The following is a 26,877-nucleotide window of genomic DNA, read 5'->3' on the forward strand; positions in this document are numbered from 1 at the left end:
GGTGTCCTCACCTGCGGAAGGTGAGCCCCGGCCTCCTGACGCGCAGTCCCCTGGGCCAATCAGAGGCGGCTGGGGCTGGGCAGGGCGCCCGGCGCGCCGAGCGCGAGAGCTCGCACCTGGCGGCGGTGAGTCACTCAACGGAGTGGCGGCTCCCTCCACCAATCGGAACGCGCAGGGCCGGGGCGCCGGCCAGTCGTCGCGGGGGGCGGGGCCGGGCGGAGCCCAACCTGGCGGCCGGAGTTTAGTCCCGGAGCGGCGGTGGCTGAAGCTGTGTCTCTGCGCCGGGCTCCTGCGGCCGCGTCGCGTCGGGACCCTGATCGTCATGGGGACAGAGACGAGAGCCGGGAGGAAGCAGCTGCTTCTCTTCACATCGGTCATCCTGTGTAAGTTCCCGGAGTTTCGGGAGGAATCGGTGGGTCGGGGCAGAGGTTGGAGGGAGGCGTTCCCCACGCCTCTCGCCCGCGGGAGGGGAGGAGTTGAGAAACCTGCCAGCCTCACCCTCCTGGTCCCCCTTTCCATCCCTCCCCTCCCCTGCATCCCCTCCCCCTCACTCTGGCGCTGGCTGGCTCCCCTCCCCCACACCCGTCCCCTTAGACGCCCCGGGAGGGGGCCGCGGCCTCCGCTCGCCGCCAGAAACTGCGGAGGGGGTAGCCCCACCTTCGCCAGCCTCACTCACTGGGGGGAGCCCTGCGCACATCCACGCAGGCGTGCCCCTCCACACGCGCCTGGGAAGGGCCATCCTACCCCCCAGCAGGCGCCCGACCAACGGCGCACAACCCGAGAGAAGCCTGAGCCTGGCACCGCTGACTGTCCTCAGGGAAGGTCTAATGGAGGTCAGGTGCGGTGGGCATCTCTTTGCCTGGCTGTTGCTGAGGGGCTCTCTTTAGCTCCCCGGGATCTTTGGGGGTGGCGGTGGTTGCCCTGGGAAAAGTGTCTGGGTGCAAACTCCGAAGAGGAGATAAATTTGAAATAGCGCCTTTCTCAGAGCAGGGACTTCAGGTTCCTTCCTGGGGTAGCTACCTCGAGAGTCCTTCCTAAGTGTTGTTGACGGAGTGACTATTCCCAGGGGGAGGACCTGCCTGTGGGTTGGCTGGATCCTTCTCAGAGCCGGTGCTCTGCCCTCCCCCAGCCGCTCCTGGGAGTTTTTGTTTCCTTTGTAAACTCCCTTTCCTGTGGAACAATGAGGCTCACTTGCGGGGGCACGCCGCTGTCTATAGATAGGTTTGGGCGGACCGAGTGTGTGGTTAGGGTCACCTCGTGAGGCAGTCTGTGTCCCCAGCTGGATCTGTCAGATTCTTGAGTGCCCGTGCCTCCGTGGATTCTTGTGTATGTGATCTGTAGGAATCTTTGTTTTGCCCTCGAGGTCCGTGCTTTAGGAAATGTAAAAGAAATGAACAGTCACAATCAGCATCGGGGGTTATAGGGCAGTTCATTTTGTTCAGTTTTGAAGGGTGGAAATGGATTCCCTGCTCTTAGCTCCTTTGTCCCTTTTCACAAAAACAGAAGCTCTTGGGGTAAACTGGACCAGAAGCAAGTCTGATCCTCTCCCTATTGTACAGATACGGAAATAGGTCCAAAGAGGGGAAATGACTTTTCCAGATTGACGAAAGGACCTGGGAATGGAACCAATTTTTCCTGAGCCCCTTCTCCTTTTTCCACTGCTGGATCCAGCATCTCAAGCACCCTGTGGCGCAGGAACCATGATCTCAAACATCAGCTTGGGATAATCCCCCTGGGTCCGCTCTCTTACCTTCTCTTCCTTGTCCCTTTCATTTTCAGCCTCCACTTTCCTCTTTGATTGAGTTGCTGCTCTTTTCCTATTCTTCACCTTTCTTACTTCTGCCTGTATTTTCAAACTGCTCAGGACACCCATGGTCCTTCTTTGGTTCTGGGTGGTCCTCTTGATGATACTCAACCTCCCATCCCCCCCCCCCCCCCCACCCCGCCACGGCCCGAAGTTTCCCATCATTGGCGCTGTCTGACCGTGTGTGTTGGGCTTACAAGCTTCCCGAAGCCAGCATCCTTCTTCCTTTTCCTCTTTCTTTTTTCTCTCATTTTCGGCATTGTGACTTACCCCAATAAGCACATACTGGCACAGAAAGAGTTGGGATAGCCCCCATCCTGACCTTGGGAGTGTCCTCTAGTCTGTTCAGGGATTCAAATGGAGCCTGAGGCAATGCTTCATTAGCTTGACAGGACTGTGGGTCCTGGGAAGTAACCATGTCACATTTCAATCCGGCTGGACCCTGGGGGGAGTGATTTGATTAGTACAGTGAGGATGGAAATAGGAATCAGGTAACCTCACGGGGTTCTAGTTTGGCTCTCTGCCTTATTTGTGATCTTAGGCTAGTGCCCAGTCTTTCCATCTGTGGAGCAGGAGTAAAGATACTTGTCCTTTGGGTCGACCAGGATAATAGCTACATTACATGTACAGGAAGGGATGACTATTATTGGGCAGCTGTTAACCCCTTTGGATTTTGTGAGGAGGAAATAATACTGCCCCAGGAGAGTTGGTCAAAGGAAGCAAGGTTTCCCCCTGCTAGATCCCAAATGGCAAAGGTTACAAAGGTAAGGGTTCTTTCCTGGGTGTCTGGTCTGTCCTCTGGACCTGGGATGTCTGGAGCATATGTGGGTGCCCTTGTGTTCCTTCTTCTCCCACCATGGCTATTGCTCATCGTGGGCTCTGCCATCAGGGAGGAAGAAAGGACAGGATATGATCACGTCAGGCAAAGGCCCAACCCCAGCCTGGGAAACCTTGTGGAGAGGAAAGCCTGAGCTGCTCCAGGAATTGGAGCCCTCATACTGAGGGAATGGGATCTGGGAAAGCACAACCAGTGACCAGAAGTCTCCCACTCCCTGGGGAGCCTGCACTTGGAAAAGTTTCCAGCAATCTCCCTGGCACAGGGTCATGTGTGAATAGCATGACTTCTCATGTAACCAAGGGGAAGAAGGAGAACCTGGGTTGGAACCCTTGTTCTCTCCCCCAGTCCCACTTGAGTGGGGGACCCCACCTGACATTCCAGAAGGCAGGAGCTGCTGCCCCGTGTCTGAGTCAGTCTGAGTGCTGGTCTCCTCCGCTGATGCTTCTGACTCAGGCCCTTTCACCTTTGCTGTTCAGCTTTGCCTCCAACTACACTGGTGAGTCACTTCTCCTCTTCCCTCCCTCTGCTAGCCAGCTGAATTTACTCACCGGAGACGGTCCCTCGAAACCTGAAACCTAGTGGCTGACGGACTCAGCCGGAACTAGGAACTGGGAAATGTGCAGATGGGTGGTGGTGGGATTCCAGTGCCTCCCTCTGTCTGTACCTCCCGGCTCCAGGATGCTTTCACTTCTCCGTGTTTCTCGCTAGTGTCTTTGTGACCTGGGCGTGTCTGGGGTCTCCAGGGCAGTTTTGGTTTGGGGTAGAACACCTGTAAATAAAAAAATAAAAAAGTTTTATTTACTTAGAACAGGTTGATACATTGATACACACTACAGACATCGTGTTACCTCAGGCACCTTGTTTATTTCACTTTGGATGCCCTGGAGGTCTTTCCCCGTTGGCATTAGGGGCGTTGTGGTCTTGGTCTTTAAGATCCCACTGCTGCCCACTATGCCCCTCCCAAGTCACCCAAAGGCCACCTGTTCTGTGGACACCGAAAGGGCTGACACCTTTGCTCAAGATTGAAGATTGTAGATTGAAAAGCTACACCCATGTTGCACAATTGAGTAGGAAATAATGGAGCATAGTTTTCACATCTGTTAGCATTGAGAGACTGTGGGGGCCTCTAAACTCATTTGTTTCCTTTTCAGAGGTTCAGGAAAGGTCTGGATGACCACTTGTCAGATGTAATTGTGAAAGAGGGTACAGCACTGTGCGGGGGCGGATGGTGGGAAGCCACGTGAGTGGATGCATACTGGGCTTGTCCAGGCATTGAAAACCCAGAATTCATCTGTCTGGGACTCTCTGATAAGCAGGGTTTCTGTCTAAAGTCCGGCTGTGGCATTAGTTTCGCAACGTTGGGGTTAGGACAGGAGGAAGCAGCTGGCTGACAAGGAAGCTTGACGCCAGACTCCTGGAGAGAGCCCTGTGGGGGTGGGGCACAACCTTCCCTTGTACTGGGGAGATGGGTGGGAAAGGGGAGGAGCGGAGCAGGTAGAACTAGAAATGGAAATTCTGCAGAGAGAGGGCAGGAGGGAGCCATGAAGTGAAAGCTTTCCTGTCCCACACTGCTGATCCCACCTTCTGCCATCCTGAGGGCCATTCCATCCCAAGTGCAGCCAAGAAGGGCGGTTTAGGCTCATCCCACCTGTTGCTGGGCTCACAGAGCCTTCCTCTTGCCCACGCATTCCTTATCTGTTCTACCCTAACCTTCAGGAGCAAGTTCCCTCTTTACAGAGTGACCGGTGGGGAGGAAAGGGGAAACCGGGGGGCAGAAGCCCTAGGTCCAGGTTCTTTTTTATTTGACAGAGATCACAAGTAGGCAGAGAGGCAGGCGGGGGGGGGGGGGGGGGGGGGAGGGGAGCAGACTCCCTGCTGAGCAGAGAGCCCGATGTGGGGCTCTATCCCAGAACCCTGGGATCATGACCTGAGCTGAAGGCAGAGGCTTTAACCCACTGAGCCATCCAGGCGCCCCGACCGGGTCCAGGTTCTGATGGGACTGCTTTGCCAAATGCATTTGTTTGTCTAGGAAACATCGGTATCTGCAGGGTTTTGAGCACTGTGCTAGAGAGTAGGAATAAAGCAGTGAATAACATCTGCTATCAAGAAGTCCTGAGGGAAGTTGGGGGTCCTGGGAACCCACGTTAGGTAAACGGAGTATCCTTTCAGAGCCAGACGCCCTGGCTCTTCCTCCTCATTCCGCTGCTCCAACTTCCTTACAGCGGGGATGGTCCTGTGAAGCTCGGATGCCTAGTGGGGAAGTTTGGGTGAATTCATAGAGAAAACCAGAGAGGCCGGCCGGCTGTTTTCCCTCCTTTTCCTTCCCTTTAAAGCAAACAAACAAACAAACAAAAAACCACGGAATTCAAACAAACTCATGGCACAAAAGCAGCTTAAGGAACATTCTAATAATTAACAGGATATATAGAGGAAATAAGGTTTCTTGATAAAGCAGCAGAAGGGAGGAGCTTCCCTGTGGTGGGTTTGATTGCCTGTACAGGGGTGGTTGGTGGTGAGTTCTGTTAAGTGTGGACACCTTTGCCCTCTGTGACCACCTTCTCATCGCGGCATGCTTCAGTGAGGGGCACGGAATGCTTCTCAGGGAAAAAAGCACAGTACTCGGAGCTGGAGAGGCACAGACAGCTTGGATTCTCTTCCCAAGGAACTACAGACATGCACTGACTAAGCCAAAAACAGCAGAATGTGCCAGGCACAGTCTGAGGTACATTTTTATTAAGAGGAAAGAGGTACATTTTTATTAAGAAATAATATGTGCTCAGTGCAGAAAAATGGGAATACGGGAATATAGAGAAACTAAAAATTACATGTGATCCTATTATCAAGAGATAAACAGTACTGGTGTTTATTTTATTTTATTTTAAAGATTATTTATTTATTTATTTGACAGAGAGAAATCACAAGTAGACGGAGAGGCAGGCAGAGAGAGAGAGAGAGGGAAGCAGGCTTCCCGCCGAGCAGAGAGCCCGATGCGGGACTTGATCCCAGGACCCCGAGATCATGACCCGAGCCGAAGGCAGCGGCTTAACCCACTGAGCCACCCAGGCGCCCCAGTACTGGTGTTTAATTGTAATCTTCTCTATGAATTATATGGTATACACCTTATATATTATCCATGTGTATTTTTAAGCAAAGTGGGCTTTAAACAAACTCCTTTCTGTATTTTTCTACTGCATGGTTATGTCAGAACTAACTGTTCACCTTTTGTTGGACTTTTAGATTTTCTTCTTTTGCTGCACTAAATAATATGAATACTGAATACTGAATATGAATAATGAATAATAATGTGAAATTGTCTCTGTACATACATCTTTTTTTTTAAACAGCTGCTGCTTTTTTTTTTTTTTTAAGATTTTTATTTATTTATTTATTTGACAGACAGAGATCACAAGTAGGCAGAGAGGCAGGCAGAGAGAGAGGAGAAAGCAGGCTCCCTGCTGAGCAGAGAGCCCAATGCAGGGCTCGATCTCAGGACCCTGGGATCATGACCTGAACTGAAGGCAGAGGCTTTTTAACCCACTGAGCCACCCAGGCGCCACCCTGTACATACATCTTAGCTTATTTTCTTAGACTACATTCCTGGAATTTGGGGAGAGATTAATGTTGACTGGGGAAAGTCATCATGGATCAAGGGGCATTTGAACAGGGTCTTGGAGGTTGGGTGGGCTTTCCTTGGTCTGATGGAGATGATCTGTAGTGTCATAGTTTTGGAGCCTCAGAATTAGACAGACTTGGGTTAAGATTCCCTTTCCACCATGGGGCACCTGGCTGGCTCAGTTGGTAGAGTGTAAGACTCTTGATCTCCAGGTGATGAATTTGAGCCCCACATTGAAAAAGGATTCCCTTCTTTCTTTGCTGTCTGTAGCTGTGTGATTTTGGACAACTGTTCTAAGCTCAGTGTTCTCATCTGAAATGGGATGATAACAGTAGTACTTGTCTCACAGCGTTTTTGTGATTAGAATCTAAGGATACAGGGACACCTGGGTGGCTCAAGCGGCTGCCTTCGGCTCAGGTCATGATCCTAAGGTCCTGGGATCGAGTCCCACATCCGGCTCCTTGCTCCACAGGAAGCCTGCTTCTCCCTCTGCCTCTGCCTGCCGCTCTGTCTGCCTGTGCTCGCTCTCACTCCTCTCTCTCTCTCTGACAAATAAATAAATAAATAAATAAAACCTTAAAAAAAAAAAAAGAATCTAAGGAGACAGTGCGGGCCCCTGGGTGGCTTGGTTGAGTGTCTGCCTTTAGCTTGGGCTTGATCTCGGGGTCCTGGGATTGAGCCCTACATTGGGCTCCCCTTCAGGGAGTCTGCTTCTCCCTTTCCTTGTTCCTCCCCACCATTCATGCTCTCTTTCTCAAATAAATAAATAAAATCTTAAAAAAAAAATGGATAGGGCACCAACCTTAATGGGAGGGCTCACTGTGCCATTTCTGCCATGAACCTGCATTGGTCGAGGCAGTCCCAAGACCTTGCCAACATTCAAGAGGACGGAACCTAGACTCAAGTCACAGTGTAAGAAAAGCATGTGGGATGAAATAAACATGAAGATCCATATGTCTATTTTGGAAAATACAATTTGTCACAGTTTTATTATTCAGATACATAGTGATTTTCAAGAACTATATACTTAGTCTTACAGATTTCTATACCACCAGCTCTCTTCTGAATTGTATGAAAGTATACAGGGATTGATTTAAGTATTAATGGCTACATCACCACCTCAGCTTCCCTTCTCTTGCGCTTCCACTTCCACCCCCTTGTGCCACTGCCTACCTACTGTTGGCAGCTACAGTCATCTCCAGGTCACCTGTGCTGTCCTTTCCTCCTGCCCTTTTTCTCTCCTTGAAATTTATCAGACTTGCCTATACTCTCCAGGATCTCTCTGTCAAATAAATAAATAAATGCAATCTTTAAAAAAAAAAAAATTTAGGGGTGCCTGGGTGGCTCAGTCGTTGGGCGTCTGCCTTCAGCTCAGGTCATGATCCTGGGGTCCTGGGATCGAGCCCCTCATTGGGCTCCCTGCTTGGCAGAGAGCCTGCTTCTCTCTCTCCCACTTCCCCTGCTTGTGTTCCCTCTCTTGCTGTGTCTCTCTCTGTCAAATAAATAAAGAGCTAAAAAAAAAAAAAAGTAATAATAAATAAATAAATATAGATAGATAGATCCCACATATACATGAGATCATACGGTATTTATCCTTCTCTGTCTGACTTATTTCCTTTAGCATAATGGCCTCAAAGTCTATCCATGTTAACCCAAGTGGCAAGGTTTTATTCTTTTTTGTGGCTGAGTAATAAAACATTGTATACATGGACCACATAGTCTTTATCCATTCATTCATGAATGGACACCTAGGTGGTTTCCATATCTTGGCTATTGTAAATAATACTGCAGCCAACATAGGGGTGCATGTATCTTTTCAAAGGAGTGGTTTTATTTTCTTTGGAGACACCCAGTAGTGGAATTGCTGGATCATAGGTAGTTCTATTTTTACTTTCTTGAGGTGCCTCCGTGCTGTATTCTGGGTTGGCTGCACCAGTTTGCATCGCTGCCAGCAGTGCACAAGTGTTCTCTCTCCTCTGCATCTTTACCAATACTTGTTACTTCTTGTCTTTTGATAATAACGTGAAATGACCATTTCATTGTGGTTTTGATTTGCCTTCCCCGATGATGCGTGATGTTGAGCATCTTTTCATGTACCTGCTGGCTGTAGGTCTTTGGAAAAACATCAGTTCAGATCTGTGCCCATTTTTTAATTGGATTCTGTGGCGTTTTTTGCTATTGAGTTGTGAGTTCTTTATATTTTCTAAATTTTTTGAATAGAGTAATCCTTTATTAGATAGGTGACTTTCAAAATTTTTCTCCCATTCAGTAGGTTGCCTTTTCATCTGATGATGGTTTCCTTTGCTCTGCAGAATGTTGATTCTTTCACTGTGTGGAAATGTCATCATAAACCTAGGTCAAGATTGTCGACACTGGGGATTCAGCCAGAATGCCCACTGCTGAAATTCAGCGTAGACCTATGTATTCATGCGCCTGGTGCATCAGAAAATATCACAGACTGGGGCTTAAACAACAGTTATTTATTTTCTTTTTAATTTTTAAAGATTTTTTTTAATTAAAAATTTTTTGAAGATTTATTGATTTGAGAAGGGGAGAAGCATGAGGTGGGAGAGGGGCAGAAGAAGAGGGAGAAGCAGACTCCAGGCTGAGCTCAGAGCTGAATGCAGGACTCAGTCCCAGGACTCTGGGATCAGGACCTGAGCTGAAGTCAGATACCTAATGGACTGAGCCACCCAGGCGCCCCAACAGTGATTTGTTTTCTCACAGTTCTGCAGGCTGGAAGTTCAAAGCTACAAGGCTGACGGCCTCAGTTCCTCTGAAACCACACTCTTCGCTGGTGGCCTTCTCTGCGGGAGGCACCCTTCCTGTCTCTCTTTATAAAGGACACTGGTTAGATTGGATTAGGACATGTCCCAAGGGCCTTATTTTAACTTAATCATTTTGTGAAAGGCCACATCTCCAAATACAGCCCTGTTTTGAGGTATGGGGGTTTAGGGGGAACATAATTCAGTTCCTAACAAGCATAAACCATTTTGAAGATTCCCTCTGCAGAAGGGGCAGTGCTCTGATGAGCATCTCCTCGGGGCGCCTGGGGGCTCAGTCGGTGGAGCGTCTGCCTTCAGCTCGGGTCATGATCCCAGATTCCTAGGATCCAGCCCCACATGGAGCTCTGTGCTCAGTTGGGACCTGCTTCTCCCTCTGCCTTCTGTACCCCCACTTGTCCTCTCTCTCTCTCTCTCTCAAATAAGTAAATAAAATCTTAAAAAAAAAAACCCAAAAAAACCCAGGATCTCCTCTACTGACCTGGGCTTCTTTGGAGCCTCTTGGTTGTACCTGTCGTGAAGAGGGTGGAGGTGTTTTAAATGGATTCACATCTTTCCCCTACTTTCTTCTGCTGTTTTATTTTTTTTTTTATCATTTTTTAAAAGATTTGTTTATTTGAGAGAGAGGAGCAGGAGCAGGTATGAGTGGGGGGAGGGGCAGAGGGAGAGCATCCCAGCCGGACTCCCTGCCAAGGGCGGAGCCTGCCTCTGGCTTGCTGATCTTGTGTGCTGTAAGGTCAGGACCTGAGTCGAGATCAGTAGTTGGATGCTTTTTTTTTTTTTTTGGGAAGCTTTTGTATATTTATTCAAAAGAGAGAGTGAGAGAGTATGAGCAGGGGTAGGGGGAGAGAGACAGGGAGAGGGAGACTCAGACTCTGGGCTCAGCAGGGAGCCCGATTCAGGGCTCTATCCCAGGATCCTGAGATCAGGACCGGATAGGAAGGCAACCCCTTCCCCGACTGAGCCCCTCAGGCGCCCCTCAGGCGCCCCTCTGCTTGCATCAGCAACCTCCTGGCACTTCTACTTCTGTCTTGCACCCTTCCGTGGGTGCAGAAAAGCAGCCTCTACCTTCGTGCCTGGGGCACCTACAGGCTGCAACCTGGGGCAGAAATCAGGCCTCGTTGCAAAATGGCTGTTGGGGATTGCGCATGTGCAGAGAAGTTTTGAGACGGTTTCAAAACTACGAAATTTTAAAACACTTGGGGCGCCTGGGTGGCTCAGTGGGTTAAAGACTCTGCCTTCGGCTCAGGTCGTGATCTCAGGGTCCTGGGATCGAGCTCTGCATCGGGCTCTCTGCTTAGCGGGGAGCCTCCTTCCCTTCCTCTCTCTCTGCCTCCTTGTGATCTTTGTCTGTCAAATAAATAAATAAAATCTTAAAAAAACACACACACTTAATTTGGGGGGTACCTGGTGGGCTCAGGCAGTGGAGTGCGTAACTCTTGATCCCGGGGTTGTGAGTTTGAGCCCCACATTGTGTGTAGAAATCACTTAAAAATGAAAGAAATCTTAACAGAAAACCAGACCACTTAATTTTTAAGTTCTGAAGTTAAGTTTAAGAAAAAGATTAATGGAGGAGTGCCTGGGTGGCTCAGTCTGGAGTCTGCCTTCGGCTCTGGTTGTGATCCTAGGGGTCCTGGAGTTAAGCTCCAAGGTGGGCTCCCTGCTCAGCCCCTGCTCAGCGGGGAGTTTGCTTCTCCCTCTCCCTCTGCCCCACTCCCCTCGCTCATGCTCTTTCTGTCTCTCAAATAAACAAAATCTTAAAAAGAAAAAAAAATAGAAAAGAAATAGATGAATGGAAAAGCATCATTTCCCCCCCTGAAAGTATAACAGTTTATTAAACTTTAAAAAAAAATTGAACTGTGGGTCAAGTTTGTTTTTCATTTGGGCGTACCCTGTCTGCCAGCTTGAAAAATGGGCTTATCTTTGTAGATAAACTTTAACAAGTAGATGTGGTAGTGAATGGTCTGCTATGACCTAATTTGTTAAGACTCTGATTGTTCAATGTCAATGTCCAGGCATTATGCGGAAGTGCTGAGTACCCAGAATAATAAATAACACACGGTTCCTGCTCCGTGGGGGTTTGCTGTCTGGTAGGGGAGACGTCCCCAGGCACAGATGATGTCATTATAATGGGAAGTGCTTTGCTCCTGTTTCGCCTGGGGTAGTTAAAGCCTCAGAACGAGGAATGAGGTCAGAAGCCAGGTCTGAAGCCAGCTCTGGTAGGATTGGGGGTGGGTGGGTCATTCCTTGGGAAATAATGTGGATGCGTAGCTGCTGACCAGATGAAGAAAGAGGGGAAAGGGTGCTCCGCAGAGCTGGAGCGGCAGGAGCAAAGCAGAGGTTGGGAAAGTGCCCTTTGCCGGGAGTTTGAAGGAGTCTCTGCTGCGGGAGGAGAAACTGAAAGGGTAGAGACTTACTAGAGGGGCAGGTAGTGCTGGACCACTTGCCTGGGTGAAGAGTCTGGATTTTCTCTGAGAGGCAATATGCGATCCTTGAAAACTTGAAGCAAGTGTTAGATGTGTGTTTTTAGGAAGAGTGTATGATATCAAGCTGTCTCGATTTGAATATGCACGACCACTTAGCTGCCCGGGGCCTCAGTTTCCCTGGGTTAGCAAATAGAGATGATGGGGCTCCTGGGTGGCTCAGTCGGTTAATTGGCAGACTCTGGGTTTCAGCTCAGGTCATGATCTCAGGGTCTTAGGCTGGAGCTCTGCCTTGGGCTCCACACTCATCAGGGAGTCTGCTGGAAGTTCTTTCTCTTTCTCTCTCTCTCAAATACACAAGTAAATCTTTAAAGAAAAATGGAGATGATAATCATAGTATCACCCAAGTCTTGAGGTTGTTGTAGGGATACAGGAACATCCAGGTGATGTGCTTGTAGCAGTGCTTCGCGCACAGTAAGCGCTCAGGAAATACCAGCTCTTCCTCAGGCAGTGGAGTGGAGGAAGATTTGAATGGGTCAAGACGAAAGAAGACAAAAAGCAAGTTTACCTGAGAGATCAGTCGCAATCCTTCCGATGTTGCTGGTACTAAACAGCGGAGGTCAGAATTGACGATGCAGTGCTTGCTGTGTGATTGCCGAGAGTGGCGGAGAGATGGTGACTGCGGGAAGGCTTCCCATTTGAGTGAGCAAGTAGTAGACGGTGATACCACCAGCCTGGAGAGGGGAGCAGGAGGAGAGGTGGGGGCTGATGGGGGAGGGGGTGTGTGAAGTCCTGGGGGAGAGGGCCGGAGAAGGCTCAGCCCTGGACAGGTAGGCACCTGCAGCTGTGGTGGGAGGTGGGGACCGGAGCTGTCCCCAGGTGGGTGCCGATGAATTTCGGGCTGTGTTTGAGATTTCCTAGAGAAAATGTGGGAGGGAAAAGAGGCCTGAGATGCAGTGCTGGGAATCACTCATATTAAGGGATTGACAGAAGAAGCAAGATTCAAAAAGGAGAGTGAGCAAGCTCAGAGGCGGTGGGATGACCAGAAGGACGGTACACAGAAACTTAGGGGCCAAGTGACTTCTTTTTAAAATTTATTTATCAGGGGCGCCTGGGTGGCTCAGTGGGTCAAAGCCTCTGCCTTCGGCTCAGGTCATGATCCCAGGGTCCTGGGATCGAGCCCCACATCGGGCTCTCTGCTCAGCAGGGAGTCTGCTTCCCTTCCTCTCTCTCTGCCTGCCTCTCTGCCTGCTTGTGATCTCTGTCTGTCAAGTAAATAATAAAATCTTTAAGAAAAGATTTTATTTATCTATTTATTTTGAGAGAGAGAGAGCAAGCGGGGGTGGGGAGAGAGAGAATCTCAGGCAGGCTTTGTGCTGAGCTGGGAGCCTGACTCGGGGCTCCATGTCACAGTCCTAAGATCATGACCCGAGCCAAGGTCGAGAGTCGGGTGCTCAACCGACAGCCGCCCAGGTGCCGCCAGAGTCACTTTTGAGGAAGGGAGCCGTCTGCAAGGCCTGACGTCTTACAGAGGCCTCTGAAGGGAACTGAAAAAGCAAACTCTGGATATCCTGATTTCTGAGACCACATCAGTGTTTTATAAATTGGGAGGCAACGTCAGCCTAGGCATACATTTAATACGATGTCCCCTCAAGAAGCTGTTATTAAATCGATGTAAATCATATAATCAGGGCTTCTTAGAATTGAGGAATGCCATAACTGGTGATCTTAGTAAAAGCAGTTTTACTTCCAAGGTGAGAGCCCAAGACTACTGCAGTAGGCTGAGCAGTGAACCAGCGTGTGAGGCTGAAAACCCCAGGAGGCCTACAGAGGGAGGAGCAGGAGGCTGAGGGCAGGCTCGGTGCACAGGGAAGGGCCAAGCATCGATTGAGGCCTTTGAGTTTTGTGGCTTTTCTTACTGTGAACTTAGAGTAGATCAAGCATCACTGTGAAAAGGATGAATTTTCCTTCTGTTTTGTTTACCATGTGCCTGAGTGGGGCATCTGGGTGTGTGTAGTGAGCCAAGTACGGGTCCAAGCTTCAGGGCAGAGGAGTGGGGGTCATGACGAGGCAAGGGGAATACGAAATAGACGAGGACAGTAGGAGGGAGACTGCGCATGTCCTGATGGAGGTCAGGTGCAGTGAGGGGACGCTCTCGGCTCTGCTGGTCTATCTGTGAAAGTTCTAGAAAAAGGTTAGCCTTGGGGCGCCTGGGTGGCTCAGTGGGTTGAGCCGCTGCCTTCGGCTCAGGTCATGATCTCAGGGTCCTGGGATCTAGCCCCGCATCGGGCTCTCTGCTCAGCGGGGAGCCTGCTTCCTCCTCTCTCTCTGCCTGCCTCTCTGCCTGCTTGTGCTCTCTCTCTCTCTCTCTGTCAAATAAATAAATAAATAAATCTTTAAAAAAAGAAAAGAAAAGAAAAGAAAAGGGTTAGCCTTTTCAAGGCAAATACCATGAAAGAGGACAGTGGTTTGGTGGGCTGGGACATAAGCATTTTGCAGGCAGAGTTTATATTTATTTATATGTCTTTTTTAAAAAAGATTTTATTTATTTGACAGAGAGAGAAAAGTCACAAGTAGGCAGAGAGGCAGAGTGAGGGGGAGGGGGAAGCAGGCTCCCTGCTGAGCAGAGACACAGGGCTCAATCCCAGGACCCTGAGATCATGACCTGAGCAGAAGGCAGAGGCTTAACCCACTGAGCCACCCAGGTGCCCTATTTATATGTCTTACTGAAGAAACTGAGGTCAGAAAAATAAGTGTGTACAGAGGATCTATGAGCAGATGAGGATAATAATAATAATAATAATAGAAGATAAAGTAGTTACTTGGTGCTTCCTGTTGTAGGCACTTTATTTGTATTAGCTTGTTAAACTCTTAACCACAGGCCTTTGATGTAGAAACTGTTATTATCCCCATTTTACAGATGGGTGAACTGAGGTTCAGAGTGACTAAGGTAGCCTGCCCGGGTCACTCAGCCTAGGAGGTCCCAGAGCTGGGATTTGAGTCAGGCAGCCTGGTTCCAGAGGCTTGTTCAGGAGGGACGAGCGGGGGGTGGGGGGGGGGTTGGTTGGGGAGTGGTCCACGATGGTGAGGTGTCCCGCACGCTCTCATCGTGCGGTGTGAGGCTGGGCCGAGGCATGCAGGGACTCAAAGCACAGTAGAGCTTGCGTATTGGAGGTCAGGCCACAGGAGGTCAGCCATGATCCTGCCTCTGAGGGAGGTGGGGGGGGGCAGGTACTGACCCTGAGATGTCAATTACTGTACCAAGACGTTTATTAGGGAGTGCTCTTGGGATCCACACCTAGGGAAGGGCAGGGAAGGGGAAGGAAGCAGGATTGGGCAGAGGAAGAAGTTTGGTTGTATCGAAGCCTCAGCCTGTTCCCCAGGAGAGCTTTGGGGTGGGAATAGCCTTTCTGTGTTTTCCCAAGTTGGGGAGTTGGGGCATCGGGGCAGGAGAGCTGGGGCTCTCTGGAGCTGCCCTCCTGTTCTCATTCATTGCTGGGGCACTGCCCCTGCCCTGGTGCCAGGCATGCCCCTAGCCCGGCAGTGTGCTGTCTGTCCTCAGAAGGGCTGGTGGCTGAGGGCCTTTGTCTGGCAGAAGTCCCAGCAGCTGGAAAACTAGTCCTTCATCCTGAAGAGAGATCCTGCTCGAGCATCCTGCCGCACATCATAGGTAGCAAGCTGTAAAATTTGAGGATCTTTTTTTTTTTTTTTTAAAGATTTTATTTATTTATCTGACAGAGAGAAATCACAAGTAGGCAGAGAGGCAGGCAGAGAGAGAGGAGGAAGCAGGCTCCCCGCTGAGCAGAGAGCCCGACGCGGGGCTTGATCCCAGGACCCTGAGAACATGACCCAAGCCGAAGGCAGCGGCTTAACCCACTGAGCCACCCAGGTGCCCCTAAAATTTGAGGATCTTAAAAAAAGAGTTCCCATCATCAAAGCAGAGGAAGCTGACTGGGGCGAAAATCAAAACATTTCATTATCAGCATTCCCAATAACAGCTGAGTAAGAATGTCAGTGTGCCCAGTTTTCAATTAAGTGAGGGCTGTGTGATTTAATTTCTTGTCTCTCATTACGTTTGGTTGTAAATTTGACATTAAAATGTAATGCCCAATATTGTACAGATACAATGTAATAATACTATTAGAGATAATTCGCAGGTGAAATGGACCTGACTTTTTTTTTTTTTTTTTTTTTTTAATTTGACAGATCACAAGCAGGCAGAGAGGCAGGCAGAGAGAGAGGAGGAAGCAGGCTCCCCGAGAGAGCAGAGAGCCTGATGCGGGGCTCGATCTCAGGACTCCGAGATCATGACCTGAGCCGAAGGCAGCGGCTTAACCCACTGAGCCACCCAGGCGCCCCTAAATGGACCTGACTTTTAAAAGAATAACATTTATTGTGTAGTCTGCCCCCATTAAGCCATGGCTTTTCTAAGAAGCAGCATGGCTTATAAAAGTATGGTATAAAAAGGGGAAAAAGGGCATCTGGGTGGCTCAGGCAGTTAAGTGTCAGACTCTTGGTTTCGGCTCAGGTCATGATCTCCGGGTCGTGAGACAGAGCCCCGTGTCAGGCTCCCTGCTCAGCGTGGAGTCTGCTTGTCCCTTCCCGTCTGTTCCTTCCCCCAGCTCTCTCTCTCTTTGATAAATAAAAAATCTTTAAAAAATAAAATAAAAGTAAAAAGGGAGAAAAGAGAGTGTAGGGGGAAGCTGTGTGCTCATCTGAGCTCTGGTCTTTTATAGTTATGAAAACATGGGCTAGCCCCTTAACTTTTTAGATATAATTTTCTCATATGTAAAATGGGAGAGAGAGAACACTTAATCTGGACTAATTCACAGTGTTGTGTCAAGTTGAGATAAATGTATAAAAGTATTTCTAAGATTTAATTTAATTTAAAGATTTTATTTTATTTTATTTGTCAGAGAGAGAGAGAGAGAGCACAATCAGAGGGAGCTGTAGGCAGAGGCAGAGGGAGAAGCAGGCTCTGTGCTGAGCAGGGAGCCTGATGCAGGACTCAGTCCCAGAACCCCAGGATCATGACCTGAGCTGAAGGCAGATGCTTAACCGACTGAGCTACTAGGCACCCCTGTATAAAAGTACTCTTTATATATTAGTTCAAAAACAAAACCAAAAACCAAAAACCTTCAAGGATTTTAGAGAACATCTAGTTCAAACCTAGTGTTTCAGGTGAGAAAAGGGAGCCTCAGAAGTCACAAGACCATATTCAGTTATGTGAGTAATCACGTAGAGGAAGAATGTGCTCGCATTAATCTAAGGACGATGGACTCTTAGAATTATAACGAACGCACACTTAGTGGTTGAGCGTGGAAAACACGAATGGGACGTTTGTGCAAATGCGGGTCTGCAGCCGAGTCTGGCTCTCCCAGAGTCCATCTCTGGTGCTGCTTGTCGAGTGCTGGACCCCCTGCCCGGCCACTGGCCAGTGGTGGTCGCACTTGGTTAGCCCTGCCCCGCCCCCCCCGCCCCAGCCCTTCACCCCAGTACACACCATGTCTTCCTTTCCTTCTCCACTGGACAGGAGGAGACTCTTGGGGGAGGATCTCGCCCATCCTGGTCCTGGCTCCCTCTCGGGCCGGCTGTGTGATCTTAGGCATGATTCTTTCCTTCTCATTGGCTTGGTTCCTCATGTAAAACTGGGTAATCACACTTGGCCTGCTGATCTGTCATGCTTCTTTCAAGGATCAAAAGATGTAATGTGTGTGAAAACACTTTAAAAAGCACAAAATGCCCTACAAATGTCAAGTGTTGTTATTATCCTCATTATTGCTCCTCCCTCCCTCCCTCCTTCCCTCCCTCCCTCCCTCCCTCCACGGCTCCCTGCCTTCTGTCTCCCCCCCTTCCCCCACTCCCCGCCTCCCCTCCCCACCTTCCCAGTCTCCAGCTTTGCTGGCTTCCTGCCAGGAGTGTCTGACAAGTGGTTGCAATTAATTATTTGTTGAGAAGCTTTCTCTGAACCATGAAATGTCATTGCGGAAGCTGTTCTCGGACGAGTAGGAATCCAATTAGATTATTGGGAGTTCCTGGGGGGCTCAGTGGGTGAAGCGTCTGCCTTTGGCTCAGGTCATGATCCCGGGGCCTGGGATCGAGTTCCACGTCGGGGTCTCTGCTTAACAGGAAGCCTGCTTTTCCCTCTCCCTCTCCCTCTACCATGCTTGTGCTCTGTCTCTCAAATAAATATATAAAATCTTAAAAAAATTAAAAAGATTATTGGGAGTTGCTGAGGGAAACAGAAGGAGTAAAAGAAATTACATTCGAAAGAAATACTTCATTTCCGTTGATAATGGAAGGATTGGCCTGCTGTTATGGCAGAAAGCATTTAAAGAAAATGTTTAGGATATTGGTGAGAGGGTGTGAGACCCAGGAGGAGCTTGGATCACAGAATCTCCTCGCCTTGGAGAAGCCCTGGGAGGTGCCCAGCCTCCGAAGCCCTGTCAGCGGGGATGCTCTTCTGTCCCCTCCTGATGGGGCTGCCCCTGTCCTCCTCAGGCTCCCTGGCACTGAGCAGGGGTGCGGTGTACACGTCGGAACCTGAAGTCTCCGTTGCTGAGAACAAACGTGAGTGTGGGGCAGCTCGGGGGTGGGGGTCTGGCGCGGGCGGGAGCAGGTGCAGGCCCCGGGGACTTGGAGAGCATCCAGCATGGGCCACTGTTGGGGGCCATTTCCCCTTTCCCATTTGCCGCTGCTCCTTCCTCCTCTTCAATTCTGTCCTATCTGCAGCCGCCAAGCTGCCCTGCTCCTACTCCGGCTTCTCCTCTCCCCGCGTGGAGTGGAAGTTTGCCCAAGGTGACATCACCAGCCTCGTTTGCTATAACAACAAGATCACAGGTGAGTTGTTCTCCTTCCTTTCTGATGGCCCAGGTTGTGGAGGGACTGATGGGCCTGGATTCCAGGGGAGAGCTGTGGCCTGGGGCTCGGGTCCCGCGGACTTCCTGTGGCCTCTCCTGCCACCATCTCCGGCTTCTCTCAGCTCTCCGGCTCATTCAGCCTGTCCTTCCTCTCTCCTGGTAGCTTCATATGAGGACCGAGTTACCTTCTCACATAGCGGCATCACTTTCCATTCTGTGACCCGGAAAGACACGGGCATGTATACATGTATGGTCTCCGACGAAGGCGGAAACACCTATGGGGAGGTCACCATCAAGCTCATCGTGCTTGGTATGTGCCACACCTTTTCTGTGTGGTCTTGGCATTCATTGCTTCCCTAAACCCTCACAGGCTCTGGTGAGCTTTGGAGCTCACTGATGGTGAGAACGCTCCTGGCTGGGGGGATTGAGTTCCGGTGCCGGCAGAGAGGGGCTGAACCCCTGGGTGGGGGAACCTGAGGACATGGTGTGGGTTGGAGGCTAGAGCTGAGGGATGGGGTATCAGCAGTGTAGCCTCTAGGCAGTGCCCTCTGACCTGGGCTCAGCCCCTTCTGTCCCTTCACAGTGCCTCCATCCAAGCCTACTGTCAGCATCCCCTCCTCTGCCACTATTGGGAGTCGGGCAGTGCTGACCTGCTCGGAGAAAGATGGCTCTCCCCCTTCTCAGTTCTACTGGTACAAGGACGGGGTCCTGATGCCCACAGAGCCCAAGAGCAACCGAGCCTTCAGCAACTCTTCCTATAGCCTGGATCACAGGACCGGGGAGCTGGTAGGGGTGGGGTAGCGAGGGAGGGGCGGGGGCAGTTACAGAACCCTTGAGGGTGGGGAGGAATAGCTACAGGTGAATTTGGCTTCGGGGTCAAGAGACAAGAGATGGGCACTTGGACACATAGTAGGATGAACGTTGCATAACGTGTAGAACAGTTGAGTCATTATGTCGTATACCTGAAAGTAACGTGATGTAATTTGTCACCTCTAGTGCAGTTAAGAAGCAAAAACAGAGGTGCGCCTGGCTGACTCAGTCGCTGGAGGCTTGCGAGTCTCGGTCTCGGGGTCGTGAGTTCAAGCTCCACGTTGGGCGTAGGACTTAAAACACACACGGAAAAAAAAAAACACACGAAAAAGCAGAAGTAGGTCCTTGGCTTCTTCGGGCAGGAAGCCAACTGTTTTCTTCACTCCAGGTCTTCAACCCTGTTTCGGCCTCTGACACCGGCGAGTACATGTGTCAGGCACAGAATGGCTATGGGACCCCCATGCGGTCCGACGCTGTGCGCATGGAGGCTGGTGAGCACGGGTGTGCGGAGCGGCGGCGTGAGCTCGGACCTGGGGTGGGGGTCGGGGTCTGCTTTTCTTCCTGGCTTTGGTGGTGGTGTCAGCAGTGGGAGTGAGCCGTCAGGGCCCTGACCTCTCGTTTGTGTCTCATAGCGGAGTTGAATGTGGGGGGCATCGTGGCAGCTGTCCTTGTGACGCTCATTCTCCTTGGATTCTTGATTTTGGGCATCTGGTTCGCCTATAGACGAGGCTACTTTGACAGTGAGTATCTGCCCTCAGAGGCTGTCCTTTTTATCGTCCCCCTTTCAGGGCACGGCTCTTGGGTGCCTCCTGAGCACAGAGCGGATAGTGAGCCCACACGTGCGGGGTTCTCTCCCGGGTGAGCGCCACTTACCGCCTGTGTGCTGTTTCCTCTCCCTTCCGTGTCCGGCTGGCTTCTGCCCTGCTCATGGTCCCGTTTCTTCTCTTTCAGGAACAAAGAAAGGGTGAGTGAGGTGCCGTCGTGGGGATCCCTGAGGTTGAGAACATGGACGCCTGTGGTTTGAAGCTGAGATGGGTCCAGGGGAAGGGGTTGGAGGCGGAGGTGGGGGCAGCCCCGTTTGGGCGGACATCTGGGTCTCTACCTGTCCCTGTTCCCTGTAGCCTTGTGTTTGTCCTGTCTCCCCGCACCCACACATCCCTGCTGAGAACTCTGTGCTTCTGTGAAGCTGAGTCCAGCCTATGGCGCTGGCGAGCAGAGGCTAAGGGTAGCACTAGGGACTGAGCATCTCCATCCTCTGGCTTATCTACAGGACCTCGAGTAAGAAGGCGATTTACAGCCAGCCCAGTGCCCGCAGCGAAGTGAGTGTGCCACCCTGGGACGAGGAGGGGGCTTCTGGCCTGTGTCCCATGCGCAGGAGATGAGCAGCTAAAGGCCAGGATAGAGTTGATTTGATGTTTCTGTTTCCCCAGGGGGAGTTCAGGCAGACTTCGTCATTCCTGGTGTGACCCTGGTCCGGCTCATCTCCTGTCCTCTGTGCTTGCCTTACGCTGGTGCTACCAGACTCTGGCCCATGATGTCTGTACTTTCACAGAATGCCTTATGTGTCTTCTAGCCCCACAAGGGTCCCCACTTTTATCTTAGTTAGGATGTGTTTTTTTTTTTTTTTTTTTTTTAATAATGTCGGCTGTGCCCCCCTTCCTCCTGCCCCCTCCTCTCTGTTCCCACCACTGCTGAGTGGCCTGGGACTTGTTTAAAGCTTTCGTTCCCCATCCCTTTGAGGGATCAGGCAGGAGTCCTGATTGATGCTCGTTGACCTCCCTCCAAGTAGGCGACAACAGTGGCAGGCACTCTCTACCCACCCACCCCATCCCCCATGTCAGGGCCCGTGAGTAGTGACCTTGAGCTTATCCCGCGGCCCTTTCCTCATGCTGAGGAGGTATCTGCAGTTCCAGGGTGGAAACTGGACACAGAGCAGCTGACAGGTTGTTTGGGGACCGCACCCAGTCTCTCCTGCCTCTGCAGCCCCCTTTGTTCTGTCTTCCCACGGGAAGTGCCACTGGGATCCTCTTGCCCTGTCCTTGACACAAGCAGACCGGCACCAGCTGTGTCTTCGGGAAAAAAACAGGAGCTTTGGTTCTGTGTGGAGAGCACAGCGAGCTTCCAGGGGACACGGAGCAGAAGCACTTTAAAACCACTGAGAGAAAAGGAAGCTGGAGCTGGAAGCTCAAACTCTCACCGTTGGCTACGGCAGCTGGGCAGACGCTGTTGAGATGCGTCTGCAGGGCGGTGGGAATGTGTGCAGTAGCTCATAGCCCTTTGCTGAGCGTGCGTGTATGCCTGTGTGCGTGGTCTCAGTTGCTGAAATCCAGTGTGTGCCGGAGGGCTTCACAAAATCCGTGAGATTTTGTTGGTGTGTGTTTGGATGTTGCTGGAAATAAAACCTTGGTTTATCAAAGCTTCTTGCTGTGGGAAGTGGGGAAATGAGGTTCCTGGGCTCCATTGTACAAACAGGAAGCTGCCCGAAGCTCCATTTCCCTGCAACCTGGCTTGGTCCTGGCTCCCTGTCCCACCCCTTCCTGGTTCCTGTCTCAGGGTGGAGCCTCTGAGTGTCCGACCTTCAGTCTAGAGCCCTCTTGTGGCAGCGGGAGAGCCTTCTGCTGGAGGAGTGCCCCGGGGAAGCCGAGCCTGTGCTCCGGGCTTCTGCTGGGTCTCGTCCGCTGGGTGGGAGGAGAATGTGCCCACCCTCCCCCCTCTGCCAGCCAGATGCATTAATAGACTTCTCTACGGCTGTGGGGAAACTCCAGAGCCCGAGGCAGGAGGATTCCTCAAACCTTTTGAAGAAGTCCTTCTTTAGTAGTAGTTTAAAGCAGCAATTACTACTTTATTTAAGCTGGATGGTGGGGAGGGGGAGATGCTGTTTGAGGAAAAGACAGTTTTGAGACCAGGACAGAAGACTGGATGGATGGATGGGAGTGAGCAGCCGTAAGCAAGGTGGCCTGCCTTTCATTGCTTCCTTCTGTCCATCCGGAGCCTTTTTTGCCCTTAGATTTCTGTTTCCCCGTCTACCACAGTCCCCCAGTCTATTAACCAGCAAGAGGGCAAGTACGGGGTTTCCCAGGGCTCATACTGCTTCTTTATGTGGAGGACGCTGAGGCCCACTTGGCCATGTTTTATTCCCTTATCTGGAAATCCCTAACAGAATCGAGTGTTCTATCAAGAATCCAAAAGGAAAAACAAAACCAACCAGACCATCAGTTAAGGGTCATGCACCAGTAAAAAGTAAATATTCCAGATGGAAATAAAATTTAATGAAACAATAAAAGTAGAGATTATGGAACGGTTTGGTAAGAATGAGATTTTTAAAGTATGTTTCAGCTTTGTGTCTTGCTTGGGAGATGGGGGTGGGGGGTGCGGAGAGAAAACACCACAGGAAAGCAGAGGTAGGTGATTCATTGTTCCTTTAAGTCTGAGGTGAAGGGTTCCTCACTCCCTCAGTTGCTTGTGGTGAGTTGGAGTCATTTATTACCAGCCTTGGAATTTACCTCTGCAGCTTACCACAGCCTCTATGAGTTGGAAAACACCTTGTCTTGTTTTCATTTTGAAATGTCAAAACTCATTTTTGTAATAAATGTTTATTTTTCACATTGAGTTTGTTTAAAATCCTGAGGGTCTGTGTTAAAAGAAGAGGGACTTCGGAGTGACTTGGATATTGAGAATCTTCCTGATAGCCTTATTAAGAGATTTGAGGAATCCTTCCACAGAGCCTGATAATGTGTCTTAAACTTAAGAGTTGGCCTGTGCCTGAATGGGGTTGATGCAAATGGACATTCTCTTAAATTGAAGTAGCACCTGGGGGAAGTAGTTCTATGGAGACAGGTGTTTTGAGACACAAACCCAGTGTGATTGGGGATAAAATGATTGTCAAAGATGTTAGGGTTTTGTTTTTTTTTTTAAGATTTTGTTTATTTGACAACACAAGCGGGGGCGGGGGAAGTGGCGGGGAGTAAGAGGGGGAGGGAGAAGCAGGCTTCCCACTGAGCAAGGAGCCTGACCCAGGGCTCATCCCAGGACCCTGGGATCATTCCCTGAGGTGACGGCAGGCGGTTAACTGAGCCACCTGGGTGCCCCAGGATGTGTTCTGTCTTAACAGATTCTACAGACGGGGGCACCTGGCTGGCTCAGTTGGTGGAGCATACACCCCTTGATTTTGGGGTTGTAGGTTGTAGGTTTCAGCCCCATGTTGGATGTAAAGATTACTTAAAATCTTAAAAAGGGGTGGTTAAGTGACCAACTTTTGATCTCAGCTCCGATCTTGATCTCAGGGTCCTGAGTTCAAGCCCTGCATTGGGCTGCCCACTGGGCGTGGAGCCTACTTAAAAAACAACCTTAGAATAGAATCTATAGAGGAAGGACAGGAGGGAAATAGGTTTGGTCCATTTCAGAATGAAGGGACAAGTATGTTTTATGGAGGTATGGGGGCAACTTAAGGGGAATAAGTGAAGAAAAATGCAACTTTAAGGAAAAAAAGCTCTAGTTCTGTAGATCCTCTGATTTATTTACCCCTTTGGTATTAGCTGTAAAAATTTAATGAACAGAGAATTTTTCTTTCTTGAGGGGTAACTTGTTGAATGATTATTATCACCCATTCAATTATTTACTGGGTATTACCAATTTCCCTATTGCACAGATAGGAAAAAGAGGCACAAACGCTAAATAACTTGCCCAAATCCACAACCAGTATTTGGCAAGTGAAAGGTCTGGGATTCAAGAGAGCTGGGAGAGAAGGTTCCGGAATGGGAAAGAATTTGAAAAGAGGAGGAGGAGCTGGAAACAAGTTCACTTTTTAGGAGTGGATGTGTGGGTGTTAGGAGAGAGGACATTGAAAGTAATGATGTCCACCTGGGCTCCCTGCCCCCCCACAACTGTGACTGTCACTTTAGTCTGACATCCCAAAAGCACCTATAGGACAGAATAGCCTATGAGTGCCACCTTCTGGAACGAAGGATAAAGCCACTGCATGTTTGCCAGTGACACAGAGGCAAGGCTTGCATATATTTGTGGACAGCAAAGAGGAGCAACATCAGCTTGCAGAATGAGAATTCAAAAACATCTTGATGGAACAAACGTGGTTACCAGAAGGGAGGGGGGTGGGGGCTGTGGGTGAAACAGGTGAAAGGGAGTGAGTCCATCTCTCTTGATTGCTGAAATACATGAAGTTGCTGAATCATTATATTGTGCACCTGATAATATGACACTGTATTAGCTACACTGGAATTACAAATAAAATCTCAATAGGCAGGAATGATCTTACAGACTTACACTCGATCTTACAGACCAAAATTCAATAGTAGTAAGTGTAAGATTCTGCCTTTGGGTCCAAAAAGTCAACTGGTCACAAATAAAGATGGGAAGATGTAGAACATCTGGAACTAGGCAGTCTGCTGATGGCATTTACCCCGTATCAACTTCTTGAGGTGCCACACTTCAAGATCTTGGACTATAGACCAACTGGAACCTGTTCATAAACGTGATGTGGATGGTATAAAAGAGTCGACGGCAAGGTAAGAGTCAAAGACTCTAGGAAGACAAAATTATGGCCTATAGATATTTGAAGATTACTGTATGGATGGCTCAAGGAAGAAAATTAGGACCAGTGGCTGGATGTCCGAAGAAGATGGGTTATAATTCAGACTGTGCTCTTCAGAGCTCTCAGGAGCATGGTGAGTGCCAGCTTTGGAGTCGCAGACCTTGCTTGACTCCCCCCTTTGATGTTGGCAGAGTTTTCTCTGTCAGTCTCTTGTCACCTAACCAATGGTGATAATACCCAGCCTATGATGTTTTTATTTACTTATTTATTTATTTTAAGATTTTATTTATTTATTTCACAGAGAGAGATCACAAGTAGGCAGAGAGGCAGGCAGAGAGAGAGAGAGAGGAGGAAGCAGGTTATCCGCTGAGCAGAGAGCCCGATGCAGGACTCGATCCCAGGACCCTGAGATCATGACCTGAGCCGAAGTCAGAGGCTTAACCCACTGAGCCACCCAGGTGCCCCCTATGATGTTTTTAGAAGCAAATGAGGCAAGATCTGGAAAGCACTTTATGTTACATCACACAAGAGCTGAGCATGATTGCTTTCAAACTGGGTATTTTAAGCCAGAGGCTGGCAAACTTAGAGCAAATGACCAGAGAATAAAATTTTTATTACTATTACAAAAGTTTATTTAACAAAAAAGTTCAATAAGAAATGTGCTTGACCTAATTTTTATATTGCATTAAAACGTGCTGTAGGAAGAAGACTTGGAAGCATCTGATTTCTCTGGTTTATATTCTGGTTTAGTTCGTACTCTGTGGAAGGCTTCTACTTCTACTGTGATGATAGTCTTTCCTCCAATTATCATCATTCCAATGTTGCTCTGTCTCCCACAGGTTGCCACTTCTCACGCTCATCCCTCACAGAATTCATGAAGGGGTCCAATCACGATATTCCTTAGACATAGCTACTACCATTTAATTCCAACGATAACTTCTTGCCCATAAATTTTTCCAGCTCAGCATGTGGGCATTCACCCAGCAAGCTCAAAGATACCTTCAAAGAAATTTATTTAGACTTTTAGACATACAGTCTCTATACAACTTTATATAGCAAGAAAACATGCATAGACTGTGAATGAACATGGCTGTGTTTCATTAAAACTTCATTTATGCACACAAAAATGTGAATTTCATAATTTCCATGCCATAAAATAATGACCTTTTGATTTTACCCCCCATTATATAGAAATGTAAAAACCAATCTTAGACCCTAGGCTGCAAAGAACAGGTGATGGGTCAGCCGTTAGTATTTTACTTGAGGTTAAAAGAAAGTGCCCGACCCCATCTTTTTCTAATTAAGTTATTTTATTATTTTTTAAATGATTTTTGGTTACTTAGGCATTTATTTATTTATTTAAGAGAGAGAGAGGGAGAGCATGTGCATGCACTCCTGAGCAGAGGGGGAGAATCCCAAGCTCAGTCTCAGGACCCTAAGATCATGACCTGAGTTGAAGACAAGAGTTGGACACTTAATTGAGCCACCCAGGTGCCCCTCTAATTAAGTTATTTTAATTTCAGTATAGTTAACATACAGTGTTGTATTAATTGTAGGTGTACAATATAGTGATTCAACAATTCTATACATCACTCAGTTCTCATAAGTGGCAACTCCATTTGTTTTTTTTTTTTTTTAAAGATTTTATTTATTTATTTGACAGAGAGAGATTACAAGTAGACAAGAGGCAGGCAGAGAGAGGGAAGCAGGCTCCCCGCTGAGCAGAGAGCCCGATGAGGGACTCAATCCCAGGACCCCGAGATCATGACCTGAACCGAAGGCAGCGGCTTAACCCACTGAGCCACCCAGGCGCCCCACTCCATTTGGTTTTGAATGCAGACTAAGATTCCTTTGGTCCAGGTCTGTAACTTCTCTGGGGAGAAAGGAACTCAAGACAGAGTGGGTGGTAGCAGCTGGACAAGTATAAAGTGAAATCATCAGAGGGTGCAGGAGAGAAAGGAGGGAAGGGGAAAATCAATATGCCAGTGAGAAGTGATGGGGGAGGAAGGTCTAACTTATGGAGAGATCCATATCCATTGAGTTACTTTATTTTATTTTATTTTATTTTATTTTATTTTATTTATTTATTTTTTTAAAGATTTTATTTATTTATTTGACAGAGAGAGATCACAAATAGACAGAGAGGCAGGCAGAGAGAGAGGGGGAAGCAGGCTCCCTGCCGAGCAGAGAGCCCGACG

At 49.2% G+C, this 26,877-nt stretch overlaps 1 protein-coding gene, 1 long non-coding RNA gene and 1 pseudogene across 8 annotated transcripts; 1 reads left to right on the forward strand and 2 right to left on the reverse strand.

Moving 5' to 3' along the window:
* The first annotated feature begins 224 nt into the window (after positions 1-224).
* Positions 225-22,740, forward strand: F11R (F11 receptor). 7 transcript variants are annotated; one of them, XM_047705823.1, is made up of 11 exons: positions 3,066-3,138; positions 16,643-16,687; positions 17,963-18,031; positions 18,194-18,301; positions 18,485-18,631; positions 18,905-19,107; positions 19,520-19,622; positions 19,764-19,871; positions 20,083-20,095; positions 20,402-20,450; positions 20,562-22,740. In XM_047705823.1, the coding sequence occupies exons 1-11, from the start codon at positions 3,081-3,083 to the stop codon at positions 20,595-20,597; spliced, it is 939 nt and encodes a 312-aa protein (XP_047561779.1). In that variant the 5' UTR covers positions 3,066-3,080; the 3' UTR covers positions 20,598-22,740. The 7 variants fall into 7 exon arrangements, with proteins under 7 accessions (XP_047561785.1, XP_047561779.1, XP_047561781.1 ...); XM_047705825.1 differs by lacking the exon at positions 19,764-19,871 and adding an exon at positions 19,920-19,989; XM_047705827.1 differs by lacking the exon at positions 3,066-3,138 and adding an exon at positions 11,209-11,257.
* LOC125086461 (uncharacterized) lies at positions 10,648-12,145 on the reverse strand. The gene is made up of 3 exons (XR_007123204.1): positions 12,030-12,145; positions 11,456-11,537; positions 10,648-10,794 (listed from the first exon to the last, which is right to left on the reverse strand). It is a non-coding gene; the product is annotated as an uncharacterized LOC125086461 (long non-coding RNA).
* Positions 22,741-25,364: 2,624 nt separating the features above from the next.
* LOC125085604 (small nuclear ribonucleoprotein G-like) lies at positions 25,365-25,740 on the reverse strand (annotated as a pseudogene).
* Positions 25,741-26,877: the final 1,137 nt, after the last annotated feature.

Source organism: Lutra lutra, chromosome 15 (assembly GCF_902655055.1).
Source record: "Lutra lutra chromosome 15, mLutLut1.2, whole genome shotgun sequence".
NCBI lineage: Eukaryota > Metazoa > Chordata > Mammalia > Carnivora > Mustelidae > Lutra > Lutra lutra.